We start from the raw sequence: 25,621 nt of genomic DNA on the forward strand, positions 1-25,621 counted from the left end.
AGAGATTGCCTTGCGTTTTCTGTTTATAACTTTCCTGCAACTTAGTTCAGTCCATTTCTGGACTTCTTTCATAAATAGCCCCCATGATTGGCAATTTGGAGGACAGTTTTGGGGGTGAAAGGGATCTTGTAATATACCCTCTATTCACTTGACTTTGGGATGCATTTAATTTGGGATTAAGTGCCTTTTTAAATCCCCTTTGTTTCACATCACATCAGCCCTTTTAAAGGGAATAGAAAGAAGGGCAGGAACTGTTCATTTCATAGTTGTACACTCCTATCTCTTCCCTTCTGAAGAGAAACTTCCTTGGTGCTTCCTGATATTTCTGGGTGCCTAAAGATGAAGGGATTTACTTCCTTTCCCTCTGAAAGCTATAAATTGCAATGTGGGGAAAGAATTGGGGGCCTTCCTCCAAGTCATGTAAAACTGAGCAGTCCCTAGCTTCCAATTAAACACATTTCTGTTAGAGTGGGAGTAGATAGCAAGGTGAGGAGGGAGTTTATAATGGCTTTGGAACTGATGTTAATGCAGCCTTTGTGAATGTCAGGAATATTGGGAAATGGGTTTTCTCTAATCACATTTTAGTAATGTAACTTTCCACATTTCTGGGTTTTAAATACACTTCCTTACAGCATGCTCTTTTAAAAATGTATAATAAATTAGTAAGTGTCTTTCACCAGTGTTAATCACAGCCCTATTTGGAATGTCCTTATAGCACCCTTAACTTTAAACAGATCTATCACACGTCTCTTGGCACCATATAAAAAACCTTTTATGTCGAAGGAAAAAAAAAATTAAACTTTTAGCTGTGATTTTTTTTCTTAAAGGATTAATTAATTTTTCATAATTGATTTTGTTTTAAGAAGAGAAATTTGGATGGAAATGGCATTTTTACTTGTGCCTTTCATTTAACCCCTTAAGCAAAATCCTTGCTTTTAATCATCCAGTTAATTGATGTTCACTGGGTTCCTCCTTTGTGCTGGGACTTTGGTAGGCTGTATGAAGGAGAAAGTGCAACGATAATAGTAATAATAAGTAGCATTTATAGAATTTAACAATTTGCGAATATAATTTCATTAGATGCTTCCAGCTATCCTCTGTGAAAGGTGCTATTATTACCCCCATTTTACAGGTGAGGGAACTGAGAGAGGGATTAAGTGATTTTTTTTTTTTTTTAATAAGGTTCAGCTAAAAAGCATCCTTTACAAGATTTGAGCTCAGACTTGTACTCTTATTTTTCTCATGGAAGTAAAAGACTTGATTCCTCATGGAAGTAAAAGACTTGATTCTTATTGTACATTTGAATTGAGGAGAGAAAATTAGTGCATGGAATAAGAAAAAATATAGCACTTCTAAATTAAGTGCTAAATCATCTGACATCCTCTAAGTTCTATAGCCAATTAAAGAGGGCAGAAGATTAATATTGAGACAAGGAAGACTTCTTAAGGGGTCTAGGACTTGAGATGGGTGGTTCAAGTGTGACACAAACACAGCTATATGAAATGCAGATATTGTGTTGAGTTGTAGTGTTGATATCCTTAATTATAAGAAAATAGACTTTAAAGCTAAAAGATCCTAGAGGTAGAATTTAGTCTGCCTCCCTTATTTTAGATATGAAGAAACTTGCATTCTCTGTAGGTGCTACCCTAGCCCTGCTATCATTATGTCATCAAGAAAGAATAATAATAAGCAAAAAGTATTATCCCATGTTACATAATCTTGGGAGTTGAATCATTGATCTTTTTGCCAACTACATAAATCTGTATTACTCTAAATTCTAATTGTTCATTTTAAAATTCATCAGTTAAACTTGGGTATTGAAATGGAAATGATTTCACTGTTAAGCCTATTCCCTACAGCAAGTTCTGCATTCTGTAACCCATCACAGGAATTGAGGATTCTAAGAATATTGGATCTGGAGTCTGAGGACTTGGATTCAAATTGTAATTTTGCTATTTACTCCAGTGTGACCCAGTGTCAAGTCACTTCTTAAGAGTAAATTATCGGGCAGCTAGGTGGTGCAGTGGATAGATAGCACCAGCCCTGAAGTCAGAAGGACCTGAGTTCAAATCTGACCTCAGACACTTAACTCGTCCTAGCTGTATGACCCTGGGCAAGTCACTTGACGCCAATTGCCTCAGCAAAAAAAAAAAAAAAAAAAAATAGGGGAAAAAAAAAGAGTAAATTATCTTCATCTATGTGGTAGGGTTAATGATAACTGTAGGGGGGAGCAGTGTGGTGTAGGAGCTAGAAAGCCAGACTTGGCAATCAGGAAGATCTCTGGCCAATAATGGCTGTGGTGAAACCCTCCAAGTTACTGATGTGTTGCCAATATAAAGTAGTGTAGGGAATTGCTTTAATAAGAATTATTTTAATTACATTTAGAATTATCAGTGTCTAAAGTCTAAAACACAAAAAACCTTTCTAGAACTGATTATAGTGTTATGAGGTACAAATGAAATAATAGAACTTTTTTTTTAACATTTTGCAAACCTTAAAGCTCAAATTGTGCTGTATGATTTTGATGGAATTAACTATTGTGTTATAGCAAGCTGAATATTTTTAGAAAAAGATGGGTATGCTTGCATGAAATAATGAAGAGGGAAATGAATAGAACCAAAAGAATGCTGTATCAAGTAAAAGTAATATAGTTTTTAAAGAGCAACTTTGAGTGGCTAAATCATTTTGACTAATTAAATATCCAAATTATCTACAAGGGATATGTAAAGAAAGAAAGACACTGTCTATATCCAGAGAAAGAACTGATAAATAAAAGTATGTATAGAATGGATTTATATACATATATATTTATGTCTAATGGTAGCTATGAGGGAGGGAAGGGTAAGAAGAAAAGGGAAAATTACATGATGGGAATAGGATGTTTTATGTAATGGATTTGCAATTTCATGTATAGTTATCTTTTTTTTTTTCCCTAGTATATTATGGAAATGCTTGCTTTATTTCTTAAGTTCATAACAAAGTAAATAATTTTTAAAACAATCTTAAAATCTTATAAATGTCAATTACTACTACTCTCACTCTGACCTCATTACCATTACATTACACTACTACTACTACTACTACTACTACTACTACTACTACTACCACCACTACTACCATCACCACCACCACCACCACCACCACCACCACCACCACCACCACCACCACCATCATCTGTAGCTGGTTATGGAGGACTTTTTTTTTTAAAGCCTTTTATTTTCAAAATATATACAAAGATAGTTTTCAACACTCACCTTTGTAAAACCTTGTTTTCCAAATTTTTCTCCTTCTCTTTCCCTCACCCCCTTCCCTAGATAGCAAGTAATCCAATATATGTTAAACATGTGCAATTCATCTATACAGCTGTTTTTTTTTTTTCCTGAGGCAATTGGGGTTAAGTGACTTGCCTAGGTCAGACAGCTAGGAACTGTTAAGTGTCTGAGACCACATTTGAACTCAGGTCCTTCTGATTTCAGGGGTGGTGCTCTATCAGCTGTACCACCGAGTTGCCCCTTTCTATGCATATTTTTACATTTATTATGCTGTACAAGAAAAATAAGATGAAAAAAATGACAAAAAAAAATCAAGCAAACAACAACAGAAAAGATGAAAATATAATGTCTCCACATTCCTCTCTCTGGGTGCAAATGATTCTCTCCATCACATGTCTTTTGGAATTGGCCTGAATCATTTCATTGTTGAAAAGTCCATCAGAGTTGATCATCACATAATCTTTTTGTTGTTGTATACAATGTTCTTTTAGTTCTATCATTGCACTTAGCTTCAGTTCATGTAAGTCTCTCCAGACCTTTGTGAAATCATCCTACTGATTATTTCTTATAGAATAATACATTCCTTAATGTTCATATACCATAATTAATTTGGCCATTCCCCAACTGATGGGCATCCATTCAGTTTCTAGTTCAGCTTCAAGGCATAGAGTATAAATGCTTTAGAATTCAGTGCAGTCTAGTGAATCCCATATAGAACATGTGTAGTTCTTCTAAACAGATTTCCATATTTGTCATGCTGCACATATAAAAAAAACAGATGAAAATGGAAAAAACCATGAGAAAGAAAAAAAGCATGCAAACAAACAACAAAAAAAAAGTGAAAATACTATGCCTTGATCCACATTCAGTCTCCATATTCTCTCTATGTTTGGATGGCACTTTCCATCCTAAGTCTATTGGAATTGCCTTGAATCACCTCATTGTTGAAAACAGCCAGGTCCATCACAGTTGATTATAATATAATCTTGGGGCAGCTAGGTGGCGCAGTGTATAGAGCATCAGCCTCGAATTCAGTAGGACCTGAGTTCAAATCTGGTCTCAGACACTTAACACTTCCTAGCTGTGTGACTCTTGGCAAGTCACTTAACCCCCAGCTCAAGGGGGAAAAAAAAAAAGATTATGATCTTGTTGTTATTATGTACAATTGTACAATGTTTTCTTGATTCTACTCCACACAGAATCAATTCATGAAAGTCTTTCCAGCCTCTTCTGAAATCAGCTTGCTCATCATTTCTTATAGAACAATAATATTCAATTACCATACTATTATATACCATTTACATATTCTATTATATACCATAACTTATTCAGCCATTCCCCAACTCATGGACATCCACTCAGTTTCCAATTTCTTGCCACCACAAAATGGGCTACTTCCAAATATTTTTGCACATGTGGGTTCTTTTTCCTTTTTTTATGATTTCTTTGGGATATATAGACCCAGTAGAGACACTGTTTGATCTAAAGATATGCTCTTTGGGCAAAGCTCCAAATCACTCCCCAGAATGGTTGGATCAATTCACAACTCCACCAAAAACATATTAGTGTCCCAGTTTTCCCATATCCCCTCTAATATTATCTTTTCCTGTCATTTTAGCCAATCTGGGAGGTATGTAGTGGTACCTAAAAGCTTAGTTAAGAATTGAGCGTTGTCTTAATTTGCATTTCTCTAATCAATAGTCATTTAGAGCATTTTTTCATATGACTAGAAATGGTTTTAATTTCTTCATCTGAAAATTGTTCATATACTTCAACCATTTGTCAGTGGGAGAATGGCTTGTATTCTTGTAAATTTGAATCAATTCTTTATATATTGTAGAAATGAGGCTTCTGATAAACCTTTAGGTGTAAAAGTTGTTCCCAGTTTTCTGCTTCCCTTCTAATTTTATCTGCATTGGTTTTGTTTGAACAAAAACTTTTAAATTTAATTTAATCAAAATTATCCACTTTGCACTTCATAATGTTTTCTAGTTCATAATGTTTTCTAGAGATAGACTATCCTTTGTTTTCCTAATTTGCTTATAATGTCCCTATGTTTAAATCGTGAACCCATTTCTACCTTATTTTGGTATAGAGTTTTAGGTATCCATCAATACTTAGTTTTTGCCATACTATTTACCAATTTACTCTGTGTGTTTTTTTTTTTTGTCAGACACTGAGTTCTTATTCCAGAAGCCAGAAATTTTAGGTTTATCAAACACTAAATTACTATAGTCATTGACTTATAGCTTGTGAGCATAACCTATTCTACTGATCAACTATTCAATTCCTTAGACAATACCAAATGGTTTTGATGAAAGCTGTTTTATAATATAATTTTAAATCTGGTACAGGCTACTCTCATTTGCCTTCCCCCCACCCCCCATTAATTCTTTTGAAATTCTTGACCTTTTGTTCTCCCAGATGAGCTTTGTTTTTATTTTTTCTAGCTCTGTAAAATAATTTCCTGGCAGTTTGGTTTGGTGTAGTACTGAATAAATAGATTAATTTAGGTAAAATTGTCATTTTTATTCTATTATCTTGGCCTGCCCATGAGAACTTGAAATTCTTCCAATTGTTTAGATCTAATTTTATTTGTGTGGAAATTTTTAATTTTGTTCCTATAGTTCTTGACTTTGTCTTGGCAGATAGACTCCCAAATATTTTATATTATCCACAAGTTGTTTTAAATGGAATTTTTCTTGTATCTATTAGTCACTTTCCAATAATAAGAAAACAACAGTAATAATAACTAACACTTTTAACATTTGCAAAATATTTTACATCTATTAACTCTTGACCCTCACAGCAATACTGGAAAGTAGGTACTCTTATTATACTCATTTTACAGATAAGAAAACTGAAGTATACATAGGTTAATTGACTTGCCCAGGGTCACCCAGCCAATAAGTATCTGATGCAGGATTCAAACTCTGCTGCAAGTCCTGCCCTCTAATCACTGTGACACCTAGTTGCTTTCTATGACTGTAAGATGTTGACCTTAACAGAAGTAATTTTCTTACTCTGGAAGTTCCTTATTCTATATATAGTTCCAGTCCCTAGCTCTAACTTGTTATTTTCATCATTGATTTTAAAGGCAACACCCACTTATTATTATTGTATTTTTGTTTGTTTGGATCTGTGATTTCCCCTGTATAGGGAACTCCCAGCATGAAAAACACCTTATTAATACAGATTTATTAGTTTGTCAATATATAGTATGCTACACTGACTTGAATTTTTTTTTGAGAATTAAAAATGCCCTTTTGTAGGATTTGAGGTTTTTTTTTGTTTTTTTTTGGCGAAGCTATTGAGGTTGAATTGCCCAGGACCACACAGGTAGGAAGTGTCTGAGGCTGTATTTGAACTCCTGTTCTCCTGACTCCAGGGCAAATGCTCTATCTATTATGCAATGTATCTGCCCCTAATTAGCCTTTATAGAAAAATAGAAAAAAAATTCTAATGGCAAAGGAAAAAAAAATAAATTTCTTAGTGTTTCTAGATTGGAAGCTTGTCATAATGCCTCCTGAATTGAAGCAAAGTTAATGACAACAAATCAGTCCCACTGTTTGTTTATTCAGTTTATTTAATCCCAATTGAATGATAGATTACACTGCTTTATGGAATGGTCTCCTATCTAAGATGAGAAAAGCATCTGAGTGTGATGGAAAGGAAATCCACTTGGGAGTCAAGAGACTCTCAAGTTTGCTTATATCACCCACTGTTTGTTGTCCTTTAAACTAAAGAGGATTACAATGGCATAATTATGTTGGATATTGTGTGTCTGACTTGGCTGATGGCACCAGTATAAGGCTGTGAAGGACTTTGTACCAGTCAGGCACAGGTAATCTAAATAAATGTTTGGAGTGGAGATGTCTCATAAAACACAGTCCCTTTGATGGGACTGTGCCCAGTCTTCAGAGAGACCTTTTCAGTATCTTCTGACTTCTGCTTGCCTTGAGTAAACAAAAATAGTCTTTCAAAATTGGCATTGGAATAATGCAGCCAGTCCAGCAAAGTTGCTCTCTAGGTAGACTTTGAATGCTTCGAATTTCATTGTCCAGTACTTATCTTGCCAGATGATCTTCAAGCTTTTCCTAAGGCAATTGAAATGGAAGCAGTTCAGTTTCCTGGCTGTTCCTTGGTAATCTAGGTTTCACTAACTGAGACATCTAACAGAGAGTCAGCAAAACAGCTTTATAGATCTTCACTTTTGTAGGCAGTCCAATATTGCCTCTTTTCTCCTACAGAAGTTGTTGTTTGCCTTTTGTTCTTGAAGAGACATGACATCAGGGAGGTGATTCCATGCCATGCAAATGAAAATGTGCAAGGTCACCTGCCTCACTTTGCCCTCCAGAGCCATCTGGGTCCAGTGGCAAAATATAAATCAAGACACCTGGAGCTGGCCCTGGATAAAATGAGAGACTAAAGTCTTCAACAGGTCTCAGTTTGACTGAGGCAATATACAGTGATTAAAGGTAGTAATGGGGCAAAGAATCTCCTTTTACCTACTCCAAAAAAATCTAAATGAATGAATGAATCTTGGAGAGAAGGATCCTCAGGGTTTCTTTCCAAAACAGAAATGATTGCTATTTATATTCAAGAGGATCATGATATCTGGGAGGTGTTGCCATGATATGCAAGTGAATTGGATTTAAATGAGGAGGGCTGTGCAAGGTCACCTACCTCACTTGCCCCTCCAGAGTCATCTGAGTTCAATGGCAAGATTTAGATAAAGATGACTGGAGATGGCACTCTCTCCCACACTTTATTTCAGAAGCTCCCAAATAATGAAGTAACTATGGCAATGTATATGTCTATCTTATCATCTATGTGTATATCTCTGCAAAGTATAATGCCACTATATCACACTCTAATGGTAGAATAAAGTTACTAGACAGAACATTAGATAATGTGTCCATAGGTTAATAGGAGTGAATAACTATGCTGTTTTTTGTGTTTCTTAGACTTTATATTGAAGCTACTGATATAAAAGACATCAGTGTTACTTTTTGTTTTTTGCAAAAATAATAATCTGTTATGTTTATAAATTATCTTGATGAGGTTTAGAATTGGGATAGCTAAATGAAATTAGGGTTTAATTAAAGTCTAGAGGCAGATTTGGGGTATAGGGAGTCAAATAGAGCTCCCCTGCAATCCCTTTGGATTCAGCGCAAGGATACAGAGTTAAATGAGGTCTAGTGGTGGAGTAGAGTCCCCTGTAAAGGAATTTACAGACCCGAAAACCTAGATTGATAAAAGAGGTTTATTATGGGGTTTGGAAGTAAAGTCTAGTTAGTAAAAGGTGAAGGTAGAAATAAAACGGCACTGGAAATAGGATTCCAGTGGGTAGAGAGTCTTTGGTGCCAGGCATAGTGATGGCATGTTTAGACTCTCTTCAAAGAGAGGACTCCAGCTTGGCCCTTTTATAATAAGAGATTTAGCTAAAGGGGCCTGTGGATGGTGTCCCAGGTTGGCTCTGGGCTTGGTTTCAGCCAGGGTTAGAATTTGAATTGAATTCAATGGGCTTTGGGACTGAGCCATCCCCACCCAGATAACAAACATGACACTGTTTGTCCTTGGGGTGAAGTCCCTTCCCTGAGACAGAGTCAAAGGAGGTTTTCTCCTTTAAGGATTTTTCAGTTTTGGGTTTCCTCCTCAATCTCATAGTGCAGAATTTTGACAGCACAGTTCAAGATATTAGGAGGATAACACTATATATTTTTAAGTTGCTTGAATTTTCCATAAAATCACTTATGAGCAATAACATGTTTGGTGCACATTTTATTTTCTTTCATAGTTTTAGTCTTAAAAGAGATTGTGAAGATACTATAGGTCTACCCAGACATTTTACATTTGAGAAATCTGAGGCCCAGTGAAATTATAACTTGCCAAAGGGTTCCATGGCCAGTTTTTGGTCTCCAAATCTAACATTTTTTCCACTGTTCTGTCAGCCTTTGGTACATATTAATGAACAGTGAACCATAGACAAAAAAAGGTAATACCTAGGGCATACATTAATATCCTGTTCCCTCTTTATTTTTTATTTTAAAATTTGTATTGATATACCAGTGATTTCTGTATAACTAGATTTTCCTTTTAAAATCATATTATCAATATCAACAACAAATAGCCCATCTGATATGGTTTCCATATCTGAGAAGTTAATGACATTCTACATGTACATCTCTTTCATTTCCAGGGAAAAAGGACAAAGTGCATTTCCTTCACTTTTTCTTCAGACCCAAGATTGATCATTATAATTACACAGCAATAGAATTTGCTTAATTAAAATCACAAGGAAAAGCAGTGAATAAGAGGATCTGGAGTCAGGAAAATCTGAGTTCAAAGACATTCTCAGACATTGTGACTCCAGGGCTATTTTACTGTGGATATTTGCTTTGTTTCCAATTTTTGTGTTAATCTCCAAAAAGGGATACTTTGACTTATATGAAATCGTTCATTTTGTCTTTGGCTTCCTTGAGTATGGACCCAGCAATAGAATCTTTGAAACCCTTTGTCTCAAAGATGAGGATAAGACCGTAAGAGGTGAAGTGAGTTGTCCAAGCAGAATTATAAGTGCATTTGGACCCAGGTCTTCTTGCTTCTTTGACTGTAAAAGGGATATAATAATATGATTGTTGCAGAATTCAAATGAGATCATGTATACAGAGTGTTTTGCAAATCTAAAAATGTTAGGTAAATGACAATTGGCAGATATGGTGGGATTATTGTTATCAATTGTCATCAGTAAGATAAGATAAGCAAGGAAAAAGCTAGTTAGTATTTTACATTGTTTTTATTATAATACATTTTTATAAAGATTGTTTATAACGTCACTAATAATGCCAAATGGTATACTCCTCTAAAAAAAGTCATCCTTCACTAACAGCATGACAAAAAACTAAAAAACATATAGCATATGGAAAATGCAAACCTTTTTTGTTTAGATGTATACAAATGTGGCTAATCTTTGTTTTAGTGGCTATTTTATAAATAATAATAATAATTCCATAAATCCATTCTGATTTTCTATTTTTCTTCTTTGTTTTCATTTCTTTTCTTTCTTAATTATTTCATTTTAAAAATTGGCTTTTTTCCCTCCTCATTAAGAGACCCACTATTACTATGTATATTGAATTATAGTGCTATTAAATAACCAGAACATCATTATCATGATCATCACCCAGATGATTGTGAGAATAAGAGGAACATCTGAAATTTATATAATGCTTACTTATATGCCAGGTACCGTGCTACATGCTTCCTAATTATTATTTTATTTGATCCTCATAACAACCTACCCTGGGAGGTAGGGACTATTATTATCCCTATTTATGAGACAATGGAAGCAAACCAAGGCTTTGTGCCTAGCTCTGGGTAACACAGTTGCTAATTGCCTAAGGCCAGATTTAATCTTGGAGTTCTTCACTTCATGGGCTCTCCCTACTATACCACCTAACATGAAAAGAATATATAGATAGCATTCTACTTTGCTGTTACTTTCCCATCTTTTAGGTTTTCTTGTTTTTTTTTTTTTTTTTTTTTTTTTTTAGGTCTTCTATTTCCTTTTTTTTTGTTGTTTCATTAATTTTTTTTCTTCTTTTAATTTTAACCTAAGCTTTATTCCTACTATCAGTGGAAATATGCTTATTGCTAATTATTCTTTTTTGTTATACTAGTTAAGATATTTGCTCTTTCAGGGCTTGTTCTTCCTAATTAAATGTGGTGAATAGCATATTTTTTTTGGTTACACTGCAGTTTTCTTGTAGTATGACTGAATTTTTGCTTATTCTTTTAACATGCTTGACTTAATTGACCATAGATAATGTAATCATTTATACTTGATGACACATGTGACTGTCTTAAGAATTTTTCATATTTAAAATCAGTGCAGTACAATGAAATTAGCTCTATGTTTTCCATAAGCACTGTATTATATATTACTTTATACAAGTTAGAGGTAATATATGTGGAAATAGAAGTTAAAGGTATAGGAGCAAATATAAGTTTGTCTGAATTATAAATGCTATTATTAAGTCTGGTGGTACTCCCTAGTATATGCTCAATGAATTTGAGCACTTTTAAAAAGAAGAATTGAAACCAATAAATAATTATATGAAAGTATGTTCCAAATCAGTCAGTAAGAAAAACATAAATTAAAACCATTCTGAAGTTTCATCTCACATGATGCAAATTGGTAATAATGGCAAAAAAATGAGAACAGTCAATAGTAGAAAAAATGTGGGAAGATAGATACTCTAATATATTATTTGTGAAGCTGTAAATTAGTTCAGTTGTTTTAGATATTAATTGGGAATGTTGATTAAAATGTATATATCCTTTGAATCATCAATCTGAGAATATATTCTAGGAAAGTTAAAGACAAAGGAAGGTCTAATATATATCAAAATGTTAATAGCAGTACTCTGTGGATTCAAAAAATTAGAAATAAAGTCTGTGCCCACTAATGGGAGACTGACTGAAAAAACTGCATAAATGGATTGTTGTCTAGTAAACAATAATGCATATAAAAAATACAGAAACCTTAGAAGATATTTATGGAATGATAGAGTAAAATGAGAAAAATGAAAAGAGTAATGTACACAATGATTATAATAGTCTAGAGGAAAAAGCCACTTGACATTATGAATGTTTACCCTACCCTCATATTGATTGTCTTTGATCTGTGGAATATATTATTAAGTGTGGGATTGGAAAGGAAATAGGCAAAAAGTCATGGCAGCTCTGTATTAAGTATTTGATTTGGGAAATAATAATGATGAGATTTAAGAACCTGAGTAATGATACGATGGGTTTATTTTCTTTACCACTTCAGACTACTCTGGACCTGGCTACTTTGAAGTCCCCAAAACAGAAAGGGCATGGGTTTTTTTCCTTTATTTTTCCTCAATAGCTTTCTTATATATCATTAAAACAATGTATTTTTCAATCCTAGTTTTCCTTGTAGGCAAGAACTATGAAGGAGAAACAAGTTAGCTAAAGTTGCTATGTAGAAGGAAAAGAAAGCTCAGTTGTTTTACTTAATGTAGTTAAAGAAACATTCTAGCTTGCCCCTTGATAGAGTATTGTTCTTTTTTTAGCACTCTGGCTTCACTTAATAACTAGATTTCATTTATTCTTAAAATCCCAGAACAAGGCACTTTATTTCTTGGTCATTCTGTAAGTGACAACCCAAACTTCCCAAGAAGGTAAATTAGGTCTAGTTATATTACAAACAGAAGTCTTAACTTTACAATTTAATTTTCCATTAGATTCCTGAAAATTGTTTCCTTAGCGTATGTATATACAAATATAACTCAATTTGGGAAAGCTTAGGATATGAACAACTTTTCAGGAATACATCTGTTATAGAAAGTACAGTTCATTTCCATAAAATAAACTTTTATGAAAATTGCTAAGGAAATTTGGCTTATGTTCTTTGACATTGTCTTTTAGGAGAATTATGAAAAAAATTTCTATGGAACCCTCAGAAAGACTCACCAATCTCCAAGCACTATGGGATAGCCAGACTGTGGCAGAAGTAGGGCCTTGTGGTAAGTAGGCACTCAAATCTATAATATTAATCTTAGGTAAAATTCTTCATTTCATAAAGTTAAATTCTATTCCTAGCAAGTTACTGTAAAGGTGCAATTAGTTTTAACCTATAATTGACTCAGGGTGAATCTTGATTGGTGGATAAAAATCCTATATTTATGCCTCATTGCAAACTACTCTGTATTTACTTTAACATATGTGGCTTTATCCTGGTTCTGTTTTCCTAGTCTACAAGCTTCTATCAGAAACAGCTTTAAATGGTTAAGATTTAAAAATTTTTAAATTGCATTGTTTAATCACAGTGAACCTATGATTTTCACAAGTGTTTCAATTAACTGTTTTAGGAGGATTTTCTCAGATGTATGCCTGTGTTTGTGACTGGCTTGGATTTCCATACAGGGAAGAAGTACAGTGGGTGAGTCCATCTTTCCAAATTTTAATCTAGAATAGGAATTTTTAAATTAGATTTTATAAACTTTTATGTATATTAAAATATAATTAATAATCATATTTTAATTCAATTGATTTTCTTTATTATTTTATTTTTATTATTATCAAGAAATCTTATCAAGAAAGATTATTCTGTGAAAGTGTCCTTAGGCTTTACCAGTATGATCAAAGATTTCCAAAAACTTTTGTTTATATGGAATATATTTATAGATATATGCCATATTAGAAATAAAATTTCTATGTATCCGTAATTTCAGAGGACCACTTTTGAGAATCATTGTTCTTAGGATAGGTAAAAATAGGTTTTCTTGCTTTCTTTCTTGTCTGTTACCTAATGAAAGCATCTTGTCCTTATACTGTAAGGCTTTTCAAATTTCCTAGGATTGATTACCCAGCTGAGCTGGGTGTCTTTTTAAAAAAAAAACTATTCATTTCTTTTAACATTTTTCTTGTGTCCCTGATTCTACTTATGAACTATTTAAAAGAGCAAGCTATATTTCTTATAGGATGTGGATACTATTTATCTGACCCAAGACACCCGGGAACTGAATTTGCAAGATTTTAGCCATCTTGACCACAGGTAAATATGACTTAACTTTTTTTTTTTTTTTTAAATTATTTATTTGTTTGTTAGTTAGTTTGCTTATTTTAACACACATTACTTTATGAATCATGTTGAGAAAGAAAAATCAGAGCAAAAGGGAGAGATAAAACAAAAAAAAAATGGAATGAAATGTAGCATGTGTTGATTTACATTCAGTCTCAATTCTTTTTTATGGATGCAGATGACATTTTCTATTCAAAGTCTAGTGGGATTGCTTTGAATCACTAAACCACTGAGAACAACTAAGTGTTTCATAGTTGATCATTGCAATTTTTCTATTATTATGTACAATGTGTTCCTGGTTCTGCTTGATTCACTCAGCATCACTTCATATAAATTTTTCCAGATCCTTCTAAAATCAGCTTGTTCATTATTTTTTATAGAACAATAGTATTCTATTACCTTCATATACCACAATTTATTCATTTATTCCCCAATTGATGGGCATCTATTCATTTTTCAATTCTTTGATCCACAAAAAGAGCTGCTATAAACATTTTTATATATATTCTTTTCCCTCCTTTGTGATTTCCTTGGGATTCAGACCCAGTAATTGCTGGAACTAAGGGGATGCACAGTTTTATAGTCCTTTGGGCATTGTTCCAGAATACTCTCCAGAATGGTTGGATCCATTCACAACTCCACTAACAATGCATTAGTGTTACAGTTTTCCCACATCCTTCCAACATTCACCACTATCTTTTCCTGTCATCTTAGCCTATCTGAGAGGTGTGAGGTAGTACTTCAGACTTGTCTTAATTTGTATTTCTCTAATCAATAGTGATTTAAAACATTTTTTTTTATATGCCTATAGATGGCTTTAATTTCATAATTTGAAAATTGTTCATATCCTTTGGCCATTTATCAATCAGGGAATGACTTGCATTCTTTCTTTCTTTCTTTTTTCTTTTTTTTTTTTGCTGAGACAATTGAGGTTAAATGACTTGCCCAGGGTCACACAACTAGGAAGTATTAAGTGACTGAGGTCAGATTTGAACTCAGGACCTCCTGACTTCAGGACTGGCATTCTATCCACGGCACCACCTAGCTGCCCCAATGACTTGCATTCTTATATATTGGACACAGTTCTTTATTTATTTTAAAAATGAGACCTTTATCAGAAATACTGGCTGTAAAGATTTTTTCCCAGCTTTGTTTCCCTTCCAAATTGTTTTTCCTTTGCTGCTGTTCTCTATTAGTATATAATTCATTCTCACAAGAAAGTTCCTTCTTGATAAGAATCAAGGTTAGTCCTAAGATTGTCATAAGCATTGCTTTTAGGGAATCCAATGCTTATAAAAGTTTTCTTCAAAGTGGATGTTCACTTTTGGTTATTGTTATTGTTGTTGTTTTGGACAATATATCAACTTTTTAACATTCATTTATATATTAGTTTGGTGCTATTGAATGGTGCCTATGGTTTTGTTTTTTAAAAATTGCATCCTTCTTACAATTACTGTAGTTAACTAAGTTCTTTAAAATTAGCACCTTCTTTATAATTAACAAACTAAACTTTAGAACTAATTTTCCCTTTTTAAGGAACCTAATAAAATAATTTTCACAGTGTGTGTGTGTGTGTGTGTGTGTGTGTGTGTGTGTGTGTGTGTGTGTGTGATTGTATGTGAATACTTCCTTACAAATTCTATTGTTACTTGGTACCATGTGCCAGAGTTATGGTAGAGGCATAGCTAGAGTTCAAAGTTGTAAGATAGTATTGCTTGTTCCTATAACATATACATAAGTGAAGTCTGGGTTCCAAAGCTGCTGTACAAAAACTTTTTTTTTTTTTTTTATTAGCTGAAACAAATTACTCTTTGTCCCAACCATTTACTGTCAATTGAGTGCTGCAATAGGTGGAATCCCTAGAGTCAAAAAGATTTAAATTTAAATCTGAACACTTAGGAGCAACTTTGAAAATCTGGTACATATGATATACTTAGAATTTGTATATTTTATGGTTTGCAAACAATTTTAAATAGATTTTTGTTTGATTATTACAACACCTTATGTAGTAGGTGTTCATTTTAGGCTTTTTTTTTTTTTAATAATAGCTTTTTATTTTCAAAATACATGCAAAGATAAATTTCCACATGTAAAACCTTGCGTCCTAATTTTTCTTCCTCCCTAATCCCCACCCCCCTCCCAGAGATAGCAGGTAATCCAATATATATTAAAAATGTGCAGTTCTTCTCTACATATTTCCATATTTATCAAGATGCACAATAAAAAATCAGATGAAAAAAGAAAAAAAAATGAGAAAGAAAAAAAAGCAAGTAAACAACAAAAAAAGTGAAAATACTGTGCTGTGATTCATATTCAGTCTCCATAGTCCTCTTTCTGAATGCAGATGGCTCTCTCCATCACAATTCTATTGGAATTGTCCTGAATCACCTCCTTGTTGAAAAAAGCCATGTCCATCAGAGTTGTTCATCACATAATCTTGCTGTGTACAATGTTCTCCCAGTTCTACTCATTTCACTTAGCATTAATTCATGTAAGTCTATTCAGGCTTCTCTGAAATTATCCTGCTGATCATTTCTTAAAGAACAATAATATCCCATAAAATTCATATACCATAACTTATTCAGCCATTCTCCAACTGATGGGTGTATACTCCATTTTTTAGGCTTGTTTTTTAAAGAGGAAGCAAATACTAAATGGGTAAGTGATTCAGTGACATAGCTAGGAAGTGCTGCAGTAGTATCTGAATCTATGTTTTTCTGATTTTAAGTGGCTTCAAAATTAAATAAAAATAAACACCTATATGCCACCTCCTGATTCAGAAAACCAAAAGTTAACATTATCCATGCTGTATTTTATTTTAAAAATTTTTGTTAAATATTTCTCAATTATATTTTTTGAGGGGGCAGGTATTTGGAGTTAAGTGACTTGACCAACATCACATAGCAAGTGATCTGAGGCTGGATTTGAATTCTCCTCTGAGGAGAGTCAGTGCTACATTCACTCTGGCACTTAGTTGCTCCTAATTATATTTTAGTCTGGTTTCAATTTATTTATTTATTTTGAGGCTGGGGTTAAGTGACTTGTCCAGGGTCACACAGCTAGGAAGTGTTAAGTGTCTGAGACCAGATTTGAACTTGGGTCCTCCTGAATTCAAGGCTGGTGCTCTATCTACTGCGCCACTTAGCTGTCCCTGGTTTCAATTTATGATTTCAGTCCATAACTTGGACATCTCTAGTGTAGTTTATCTACCATACCTGAAATTAACCCTTTTCTTCCTCAAACATACAGATAAATATCAGGGGAAAACTAGTTATCCAACATATTTGCATATAAATATCTCATGTGTTAAAATTATAAAATGTGTTATGAGCAAAAATATATAATAAAAGAATACTGAACTTGGAGTCAAAACTTGGAGCTCCTTCTTCCAGATTAATTATCAGTTCTAATATATAAAATTCGGATCATAGCATATTACCTACATCACAGGGTTGTTGTGATGCACCCATTTTGTCAAGTGCAGAATGTTCTATAGAGTATAATTCTTATTAATTATAAAAAGTACTTGTGATTCTTTTAGATTCTGAAGAATTTGGATGTATATTTGAAATTTATAAATAGTCTACTTTTACAAAACAATTTTCACTCTCATTGGGAATGATGAGAGGAAAACCTGAGTGTAACCTCTGCTACTTAGGCTAGAGCTAACTTTCTTAACCTTTTTTCTATCATGGCAGTTTGGTGAAGCCCTTTTTCAAAAAAGTATTTTTAAATCCCTATGATAAAAGACATGGGATTGCAAAGGAAATAAGTTACAAAGAAATAAATTTATGTGTGGATATACACTTTATGTATACATGTATGTACAAGTTCACAATCTGACACCCCCAGGTTAAGAAGTCCTGAACCAAAGAAATAGTTGATGATTACCAACCCTCACTTTGTCACTGAAAGAAAAGAGTATATCCTACCACCCCTTCCCATGATATCAGATTATCTTACTGCCTTGTTTTGTCAGGAGGGTCATTCCCTCCATTTAATTAAAAAATTGCAGTTCTACAGATATTGTATATGCCAAATAGTTTGCTTTTACCACTCTAGAATTTTGCAGGAGACTTATTCCTAATTATATTTCTCATTTGTTATTTTGTTTTCCACTCATTTTTTGGTAATGATACTGTTCTTATGTTTGCCATATTTCTCTTTTTTTCTAATCTTATTTTTTTTTAATATTTTACCTCATTACATATAAAACAATTTCTTTACATTTTTTAAAATTTTGAGTTCCAGATTCTCTCCTTATCCCTATCCTCTAACCCAATTAGGAAACCACATGTGATGTTTTTCAAAACATTTCCATAAAAGTCATGTAGGAAATATATATCTCCCACCCTAATAAAAAAAAATCCTCAAGAAAAATAAAGGGGAAAGAGAGAAAGTAAAAGGGAAGGAGGAATGGAGGGAGGGAGAGAGAATATGATTCAATCTGTATTCAGACACAATCAGTTTCTACAGTAGGATTTTTCATTATAAATCCTTCAAAGTAATAACAGATTATTGTACTGCTGTAAATATGAAAGTGACTTAGAGCTGGTCATCCCAAAACATTGCTAATCCTTTGTATATAATGCATTTCACTTTGCTTGAGTTCATGGAGAATATTCCCGTTTTTTGTTTTTTTGTTTTTTTTCCCCAAGACTGTTCTGTTCTTCATTTCTGTGACAATCATATATGACAATTTATTTAGCCATTCCCCAATTGATGGACATCCCCTCAATTTCCAATTCTTTGCCCTGAGAAGAGAGCTGTTATGAATATTTTTTGTACATATAAGTCTTTTTCCTTCTCTTCCCTCTCTCCCCCCTTTATAAAATCTCTCTTGGTATTTATTAGGTCGAAAGATATGCATGAATTTACAGTTCTTTGGGCATAGATCATATCTTTTGGTCATTTATCAATTGGGACATGACTCTGATTATATATTTAATTCCTTTCCCTTTATGTTTGAGAAATAAGACCTTATCAGAAAAACTTGCTTTAAAATTCTTTTCAAAATTACTATTGCTAACTGTATCTCCCCACTCTCTCCCATCGTTTTTTCTATTCTCTCCTTCCATTCAATCTGCTCATCGTCAAAAAATCACTCTCTTCCCCATATGCCCTCTCTTTTATCACCCTCTCTCACATCCCATTCCCCTCTTATTTTTCTGCAAGCAAGACAGATTTTTATATCCATATTGATTGTACTAATTCTGATAAAAGTATGGTTCACTCCCTTACCTTTTCCTCTCCCTCTTCTTCTCTACTGAAAAACTTTTTCTTTCCTCTTTTTTATGGTAAATAATTTATACTGTCCCACTTCTCCCTTTCCCTTTCTCCTAGTACATTCTCTCTTTCCCCCCTTAATTTTATCGTCTTTTTTAGATATTAGCCCTTAATATTCAACTCACACCTGTGCCCTCTGTCTCCATATTCCTGCCATAATAATGAGAAAGTTCTAGTGAGTTACAAGAATCATCCTCCTAAGTAGGAATGTAAGCAGATAAACCTTATTAAATCTCTGATTATATTCCTTTCCTGATTACCTCCTTATGTTTCTTCTAAGTCCTGTATTAGAAAAATCATATTTTTTCTTCAGCTTTGATCTTTTCATCATGAATATTTGAAAATCCTCTGTTTCATTGAACCTTTTCCTCTGAAGGATTATACTTAGTTTTGCTGGATAGGTAGTTTTGCTTGATTACAATCCTAGTTCCATTGTTTTCCAGAATATCAGTTTCCAAGCCCTCTGGTCCTTTAATGTAGTAGCTGCTAAATCTTGTTTTATTCTGATTGTGGCTCCAATATACTTGAGTTGTTTCTTTCTGGAAGCTTTCAATATTTTCTCCTTGACCTGGGAGTTCAGTATGGCTACCAATTGAGAGGTTCCATATTGGTGATGCTGGAGCCTAGGCTGGGGCTAGGGCAGGGGCAAGCTGGTACCTCCTGCACTGGGATTGCATGCTGGGCTTCCATCCTGGTTCCATAGACTATTTCTGATGACCTTCCAAGTCCTCTTTGGTGTCTCTGAGCCGAGAGGTCTGGAAGTACTACTGCTTTGCTGGCAATGTGGCCAGGGCCGGGACTGAGTCTGAACTGGGTCTGGGGCTGAGCTGATAGCTTGCATCAGGACTACTTGCTGGATTCCCATCCTGATGTCAAAGACTTTTCTACTGAGCTACTAAGTTGCCTTCACCTGAAAAATGTTCTCTGTCTTTTTTGGGTGTTCTGATGCTCTAAAATTTGTTTAGAGACATTATTTAAAAGGAGTTTAGAGCAGCGTGAGGTAGATGTTGGATGAGTTCTTGCCTTTACTTTGGCATCTTGGCTATACTTCTCTCTTCTTTCTAAAGAAGGTATTCTCTAGCCTGGGTTTCTTAACTAAGTGTCCGTGAAATTGTTTTGATTTTAATAAATTGAAAACTATTTTATTAGGATGGTTTTATAATCCTACATACTTTATTTTATGCATTTAAAATATTATTCTGAGAGAGGGTTTATAGACTTCATTAGTCTGTTCAAAGTGTTCCATGCAAAGGTGTTCTAGAGCTACTTTTAACTGGCTCACAAGAACTAAATGTCAAATTTTTAGGATGAACATTTATATCTTGGAAATGAGCAAATGCTTTAAATCAGGTTTTGATTTGTTTTGTTTACTGTCAAGACTTGAGAAAAGGATGGAAAAAATGTTAATAATCCAGACTAAGCCTAAAAGTGTGTTGTGCATAAATTTTTCCCAAGAAAGCCAGTTGTTTAACCATTTGAGCACTACCCATGTTTAGATTTTAAATTATTTTCTTATAGATTTGTGCAGAAGTGCTTAGTTATAGAGAGTTTCACCAATTTTGTTTAATTTCTTAAGGAAATGCTAAATGTGAGGGCCCCTCTCCCCCATATATATATATATATATATATATATGAGAGAGATAGAAGGGGGGATATTATAGGATTTGTAAAATATATGAGAGGATATATGTTAGGTTCTTACTAAGTGCTAATGAGATAATGAAATATTAGGTTCTTACTAAGTGCTAAGTCGGCACTTGACAATTCTCTAGTTCTGGCCTTTCCTGGAGAAGAGCTTGCATGCTTAGGAGGAGCAAGTTCATTGGTTGACGTAATTCTTCCCAGAAGCCCTTGCATTATCCCACGCCCATTCTCTGTGAGGATAAAAGAGGGCAGCTCTGGAAAAAAAGTGAGTCTCTGCTCTAGACCAGACTTGACGGGCTCTCTGCAGGAAGGGAAATCACTTCTCTGGACTAGAGTTAACGGCAACTATCTGGAGACAAGGGTTCTCTACAGGATGAAGAATCTGTCCAAGAGATTTGAGTTGACCCAGCAGATCTCCTCCCAGAGAGCGATCGGCAGCTTCTGGAGACAACAGCACAATACAGATATATAGATCAATCTTTACATTTTATTGAAGAAAAAGCTTTATTGATTGAAACAGACAAATACTATATTAGGTTATATATTTATAAATGACCTATCCTGCATATATTTCCTTTCTTGTTTTTTTAAAAGCATTTATTCACCAAATGTTTTGTCTGTCTTCTGCTTTATTACAAGGCATTCTATTTATTTTGTATATACTTAATTTTTTTTCTTTAGTAGATTCTGAGCTCCCTTGACAGCAGGATGCACTTCAATTTGCCTTTGTATAGCTGCCAGATCGCTCTCTGGGAAGAGATCTGCTGTGTCTACTCAAATCTCTCAGACAGATTCTTCTTCCTGTAGTGAACTGTTGTCTCCAGGCAGTTGCTGTTAACTCCTGTCCAGAGAAGTGACTTCCCTTCCTGCAGAGAGCCCCGTCAGGCCTGATGTAATGCAGAGACCTCTTCTTGAATCCTGGCTCTGAATCTCCTCCAGCTCTTGTCCTTCCCCAGGCAAACTGCTTGTCCAGGCCCAATGTTGCCTCTTTTATCCTCCCAGAGAATGGGCGTGGGATAATGCAAGGGCTTCTGGGAAGAACCACTTCAACCAATGAGCTTGTTCCTTCTAGGATTCCTAAGGTGTAAATTCCCTTTACAGGTCTGAGCCAGAGAACTGTCAAGTCAACCTGAGTTCTCACTTTGTAATTGTCCAGACAACCTGAGTTCTCACCTAGTAATCCTAACAGAGTATATTACAAATTTCCTGGCACATAGTGAGGTCTCAATAAATGTTTATTAAATGTAGATTTGGATATCACAATAACCCTTAAAGAATTGTATAGGCAAGTCAAGGAGATAAGACACATACATTTATACTACAATCCATTCTGATTCATTCTCATTGTAGATATTCCTTTTTTTTTTTTTTGTCTGTACAATATAGCTTTTATATATACTAATTCTGGGGGGTTTCTGAAAGCTTTGCATGTAATTAGATCTTAGCTTTTGAACTAGAAGAGAACTCAAGGGTATTTTTAATGCAACTCCTTTTTTTTTTTACAGATTAGAAAACCAAGGATCAGGACATTAAATTACATGGCTTACTCAAGATCAGATGGGTAGTAAATATCAAAGTTGGGATGCTGATGCTGATGATAGTATGCATTTAGATAGCAACTTTAAGGTTTACAAACAATTTACGGATTTGTTTTACTCATTTATTCCTCACCACAACTCTGTGAGGCAGGAACCAACTAGCAAGTAAAGTAGATGTTTTTTATTATTCCTTTTTTATAAATAAGGAAATGGAGGCAGAGAGAGTTTAAGCGATTTACTCAATAAGTGTCAGAGTCTAGAATTGAACTTGAGGTTTCCTGAGTTCATATTCTGTTCTCTATCAATAAAAGTCTTCCCCAGTTATATAAGAAGATTTCGATTTATTCTGTGATCAGACCTAAGTGCCTCAACATCTCCCTCCAGGAGTATGTGTGCATGTATGTGTGTTGTTTGTGAGTTTGCTTTTAGTGTGCCCTTTATATTTTAGTTGGATCATTAGTTTTGTTGTCTTAATTTGATTTAGATTATTTTAATTAGCTTCTAAGGAAGAAAATAATGATGTTGTTTTACATGTTCCTCCCTCTGTACTGGATTCTTTTGTAGTTGAAAGATACCCTAATATGAGGATGATAGTGAGATAGTTAGATCCTTTCATCCCTGATAAGTATCCCTTATCCCTGATAAGCAAGAAATATTTAGAAAACTAACAACCTACCTGTCTGTGATGTCCCAATTTTAAAATGTATGTCCCTCCATGTTGTTTGAGTTTAAGTATTGATGGATCACCAAGAGGTATTCCTTGCAAAGCTTCTGCTATAAATTACCCACAGGAAATCCTAAATTACTATGAGTTGTCATTTTAAAATGTTATTACACTATAATTTGAAGTGGCAGAGGATTATGGGGGGAGGCAGTAGGGTGATGAGGGAGAATATATAGCTTTTAATGCATCGATTTCTCTTGTTCTTAGATTTTAAGAGCAGCTAGTCTCATCAATCCTCCAAAGACTCAGATATGCATCATTGGGTTTAAACTTGGCTCATAAGAGCCCTGCCAGCAGCTTTTTGCAGACTGGTACTGATGTATCATCATATTTCTTATCCATCAAGGTGACATTCTTGATTTTGATGCTATCCACAGACAGAGTTTGGGTTATACTCAGCAAGGTTGTTCTAAGGACATTGATGTACTTTTTTCCCCAATGTAAACTTCATCTTTTTATTACTTTTCTCAGGGGAACAGTGAGTTTTTCTGTATTTGACAGTGGGATCACAAGTTAAAAGCCTTAGATGCTGTTCTCATCCCAAAGCATTTTTGACTACTAAATTATAAGAAAAATCATAGAATATTATTGTTGGAAATGACATTAGAGATTATCCATCATAACTCCTTTATTTTGAAGATGAAAAAAAAAATCATGTTCTAGAGAAATAAAGGTGATTTTCCCTGGTTCAGAGAATAGGTAATGGTCAGTGCCAAAACCTAGCTCTCCAAACTCCCAGTCCAGTGTTGTCTCTGGTTCACTGTGCTGCCATTAAATATCTGTGGGAATTATTTTCCTCCTTGAAATGATTAAATTATTCTCATCATTCACATTGTGCTGTGTGTGCTGAGTTGATATTTGTTCAGTGTTTGGATTTGGTTGCTGGTAAGGCAGCAGCACTTGTCTTTTCATTACAATGAAGGAATAAGTCTGTATCCACAAGTTCCCTTTTATCTTTCTATTCTTGATGATAAAGAGAAAAAGCATTCAAATTATTCACAGAAATTTTGCTAGATATGTGTCTTTCAGTGATATTTTCACCAGCTAATTTATTGTAAATATTAAGGACATGAAAATCTGTAAAACACTGATGTGGTTCTTTGTTTTGACAAAACATAAGATCCATTGCTTATTTTGGATTACAAAATTTTGTTCCTAATGAATTCTCCAGGATCCTTTACTTCTTGCATAAAAGCATTATTAGTTTTCACATTTTCAACTGAATGACAGAGGAGAGAGTGAGTAGGTGACCTGTATGTGTAAAATTATAATGTTCTTATTGGTTTTTTGGAGGTCTCTGAGCAGTCTTGGTTTCAGTTGAGTAATAATCACAAGAATAGCCAGGTGTTAAAAGTCCAAAGTCTTTATTTTCTCCTTCACAATCTAGTTTTCTTGCCCCGGGGCCCAGACTAGCTTTCTTGGAGGCCTTCCTGAGTCTTGGTTTCAGTGGAAAAGCTAAGTAGGACAGGCCTGCCTCCAAGGTGGTGTGAGATGGAGTGAATGAATCTGGCTCTGACTCCCTTCCAAGTCTGTGTCTGGCCCTTCTGAGTCTGTTTCTGGCTCTGACTCTGGCTGAGTTTGTTGCAGCTTTATATGCTCTATTTTGAGTATAAAGCAATCATTATATCACTAGGAAACCATTATTTGTTGTAAGATTAAATCAGTCATACTGAACTTAGAGAACTATTAATCACCATGCTAAACTAGATAACCATTGTCTCATCAATTCCACTGAATTAGCACCTTGTAAGAATCCTTGTTTCAAATGCAAGAGTTCTGGCCCATAACAGAAAATCCCAAATAGATCAGATCATGGAGAACATAAAAGTAGAGAAGGGTTCCTTTATTGTTAGGTTTTTTATAATTTTTGCCAGGTTGTTTTAAATTTTTGGAAAAAAAATAGTAATATAGTCATTAATGGGGAAGCAGTTTCAAAACATGGGGAAGCAGTTTCAAAACACTGCAACAGTACTATTAAGTTATTTTTTTATTCATCTTAAATCAGAAACTCTTAACCATCTTAAATCAGATTTTTTTTCACTTCACTCTTTCTGTAAATAGGGATGGAATACTGGTAGTCATCCATTTCTATGAAGATAAAAGATTGTATTTCCTTTATGGTGATCTAAGTGAATGGACCAAAGAAAAGTCTAGCAGTGCCATGCTATTCTCCCAAAAGAACTGTTTTTTTTCCTAAATCAGTGGGCATTCATTTTCTTAATTTGACAAATTGGAGTGGATAGAGGGCTGGACCTGAAGTCAGGAAAACCTGAGTTTCAGTCCTTCCTTAGATACTTAGTAGCTCTGTGATTTTTAAACCAGTCATTATTTTTTTTTCTGAATAAATCACACTGTTTTAAAATTTTCTAAACTTTAGGTCAGAAAAAGGGTTCATAAAGAAAGTCTGGTTCATTTGGTATCCTCAGGGTAGTTATGGTTTGTTTTCTGGTTTTGTGCTGAATTCTTAGCCAGTGACTGACTTTGTTCTTGTGCCTCGTTAACAAAGCAAGTTCTACCTCACTACATTCTTTTCATATTTGGT

At 34.3% G+C, this 25,621-nt stretch overlaps 1 protein-coding gene across 5 annotated transcripts in view; it reads left to right on the forward strand.

Moving 5' to 3' along the window:
* The window catches only part of CARMIL1 (capping protein regulator and myosin 1 linker 1), a 349,103-nt gene that overhangs the window by 170,656 nt on the left and 152,826 nt on the right, over nt 1-25,621 (forward strand). For all 5 annotated transcript variants that reach the window (XM_074273008.1, XM_074272988.1, XM_074272991.1 and 2 more), the window contains exons 6-8: nt 12,732-12,829; nt 13,175-13,245; nt 13,787-13,860. In XM_074273008.1, coding sequence (XP_074129109.1) covers nt 12,732-12,829; nt 13,175-13,245; nt 13,787-13,860 — 243 coding nt within the window. The remainder of the gene's footprint in view (nt 1-12,731; nt 12,830-13,174; nt 13,246-13,786; nt 13,861-25,621) is intronic.

The sequence above is a fragment of the Sminthopsis crassicaudata genome, chromosome 1 (assembly GCF_048593235.1).
Source record: "Sminthopsis crassicaudata isolate SCR6 chromosome 1, ASM4859323v1, whole genome shotgun sequence".
NCBI lineage: Eukaryota > Metazoa > Chordata > Mammalia > Dasyuromorphia > Dasyuridae > Sminthopsis > Sminthopsis crassicaudata.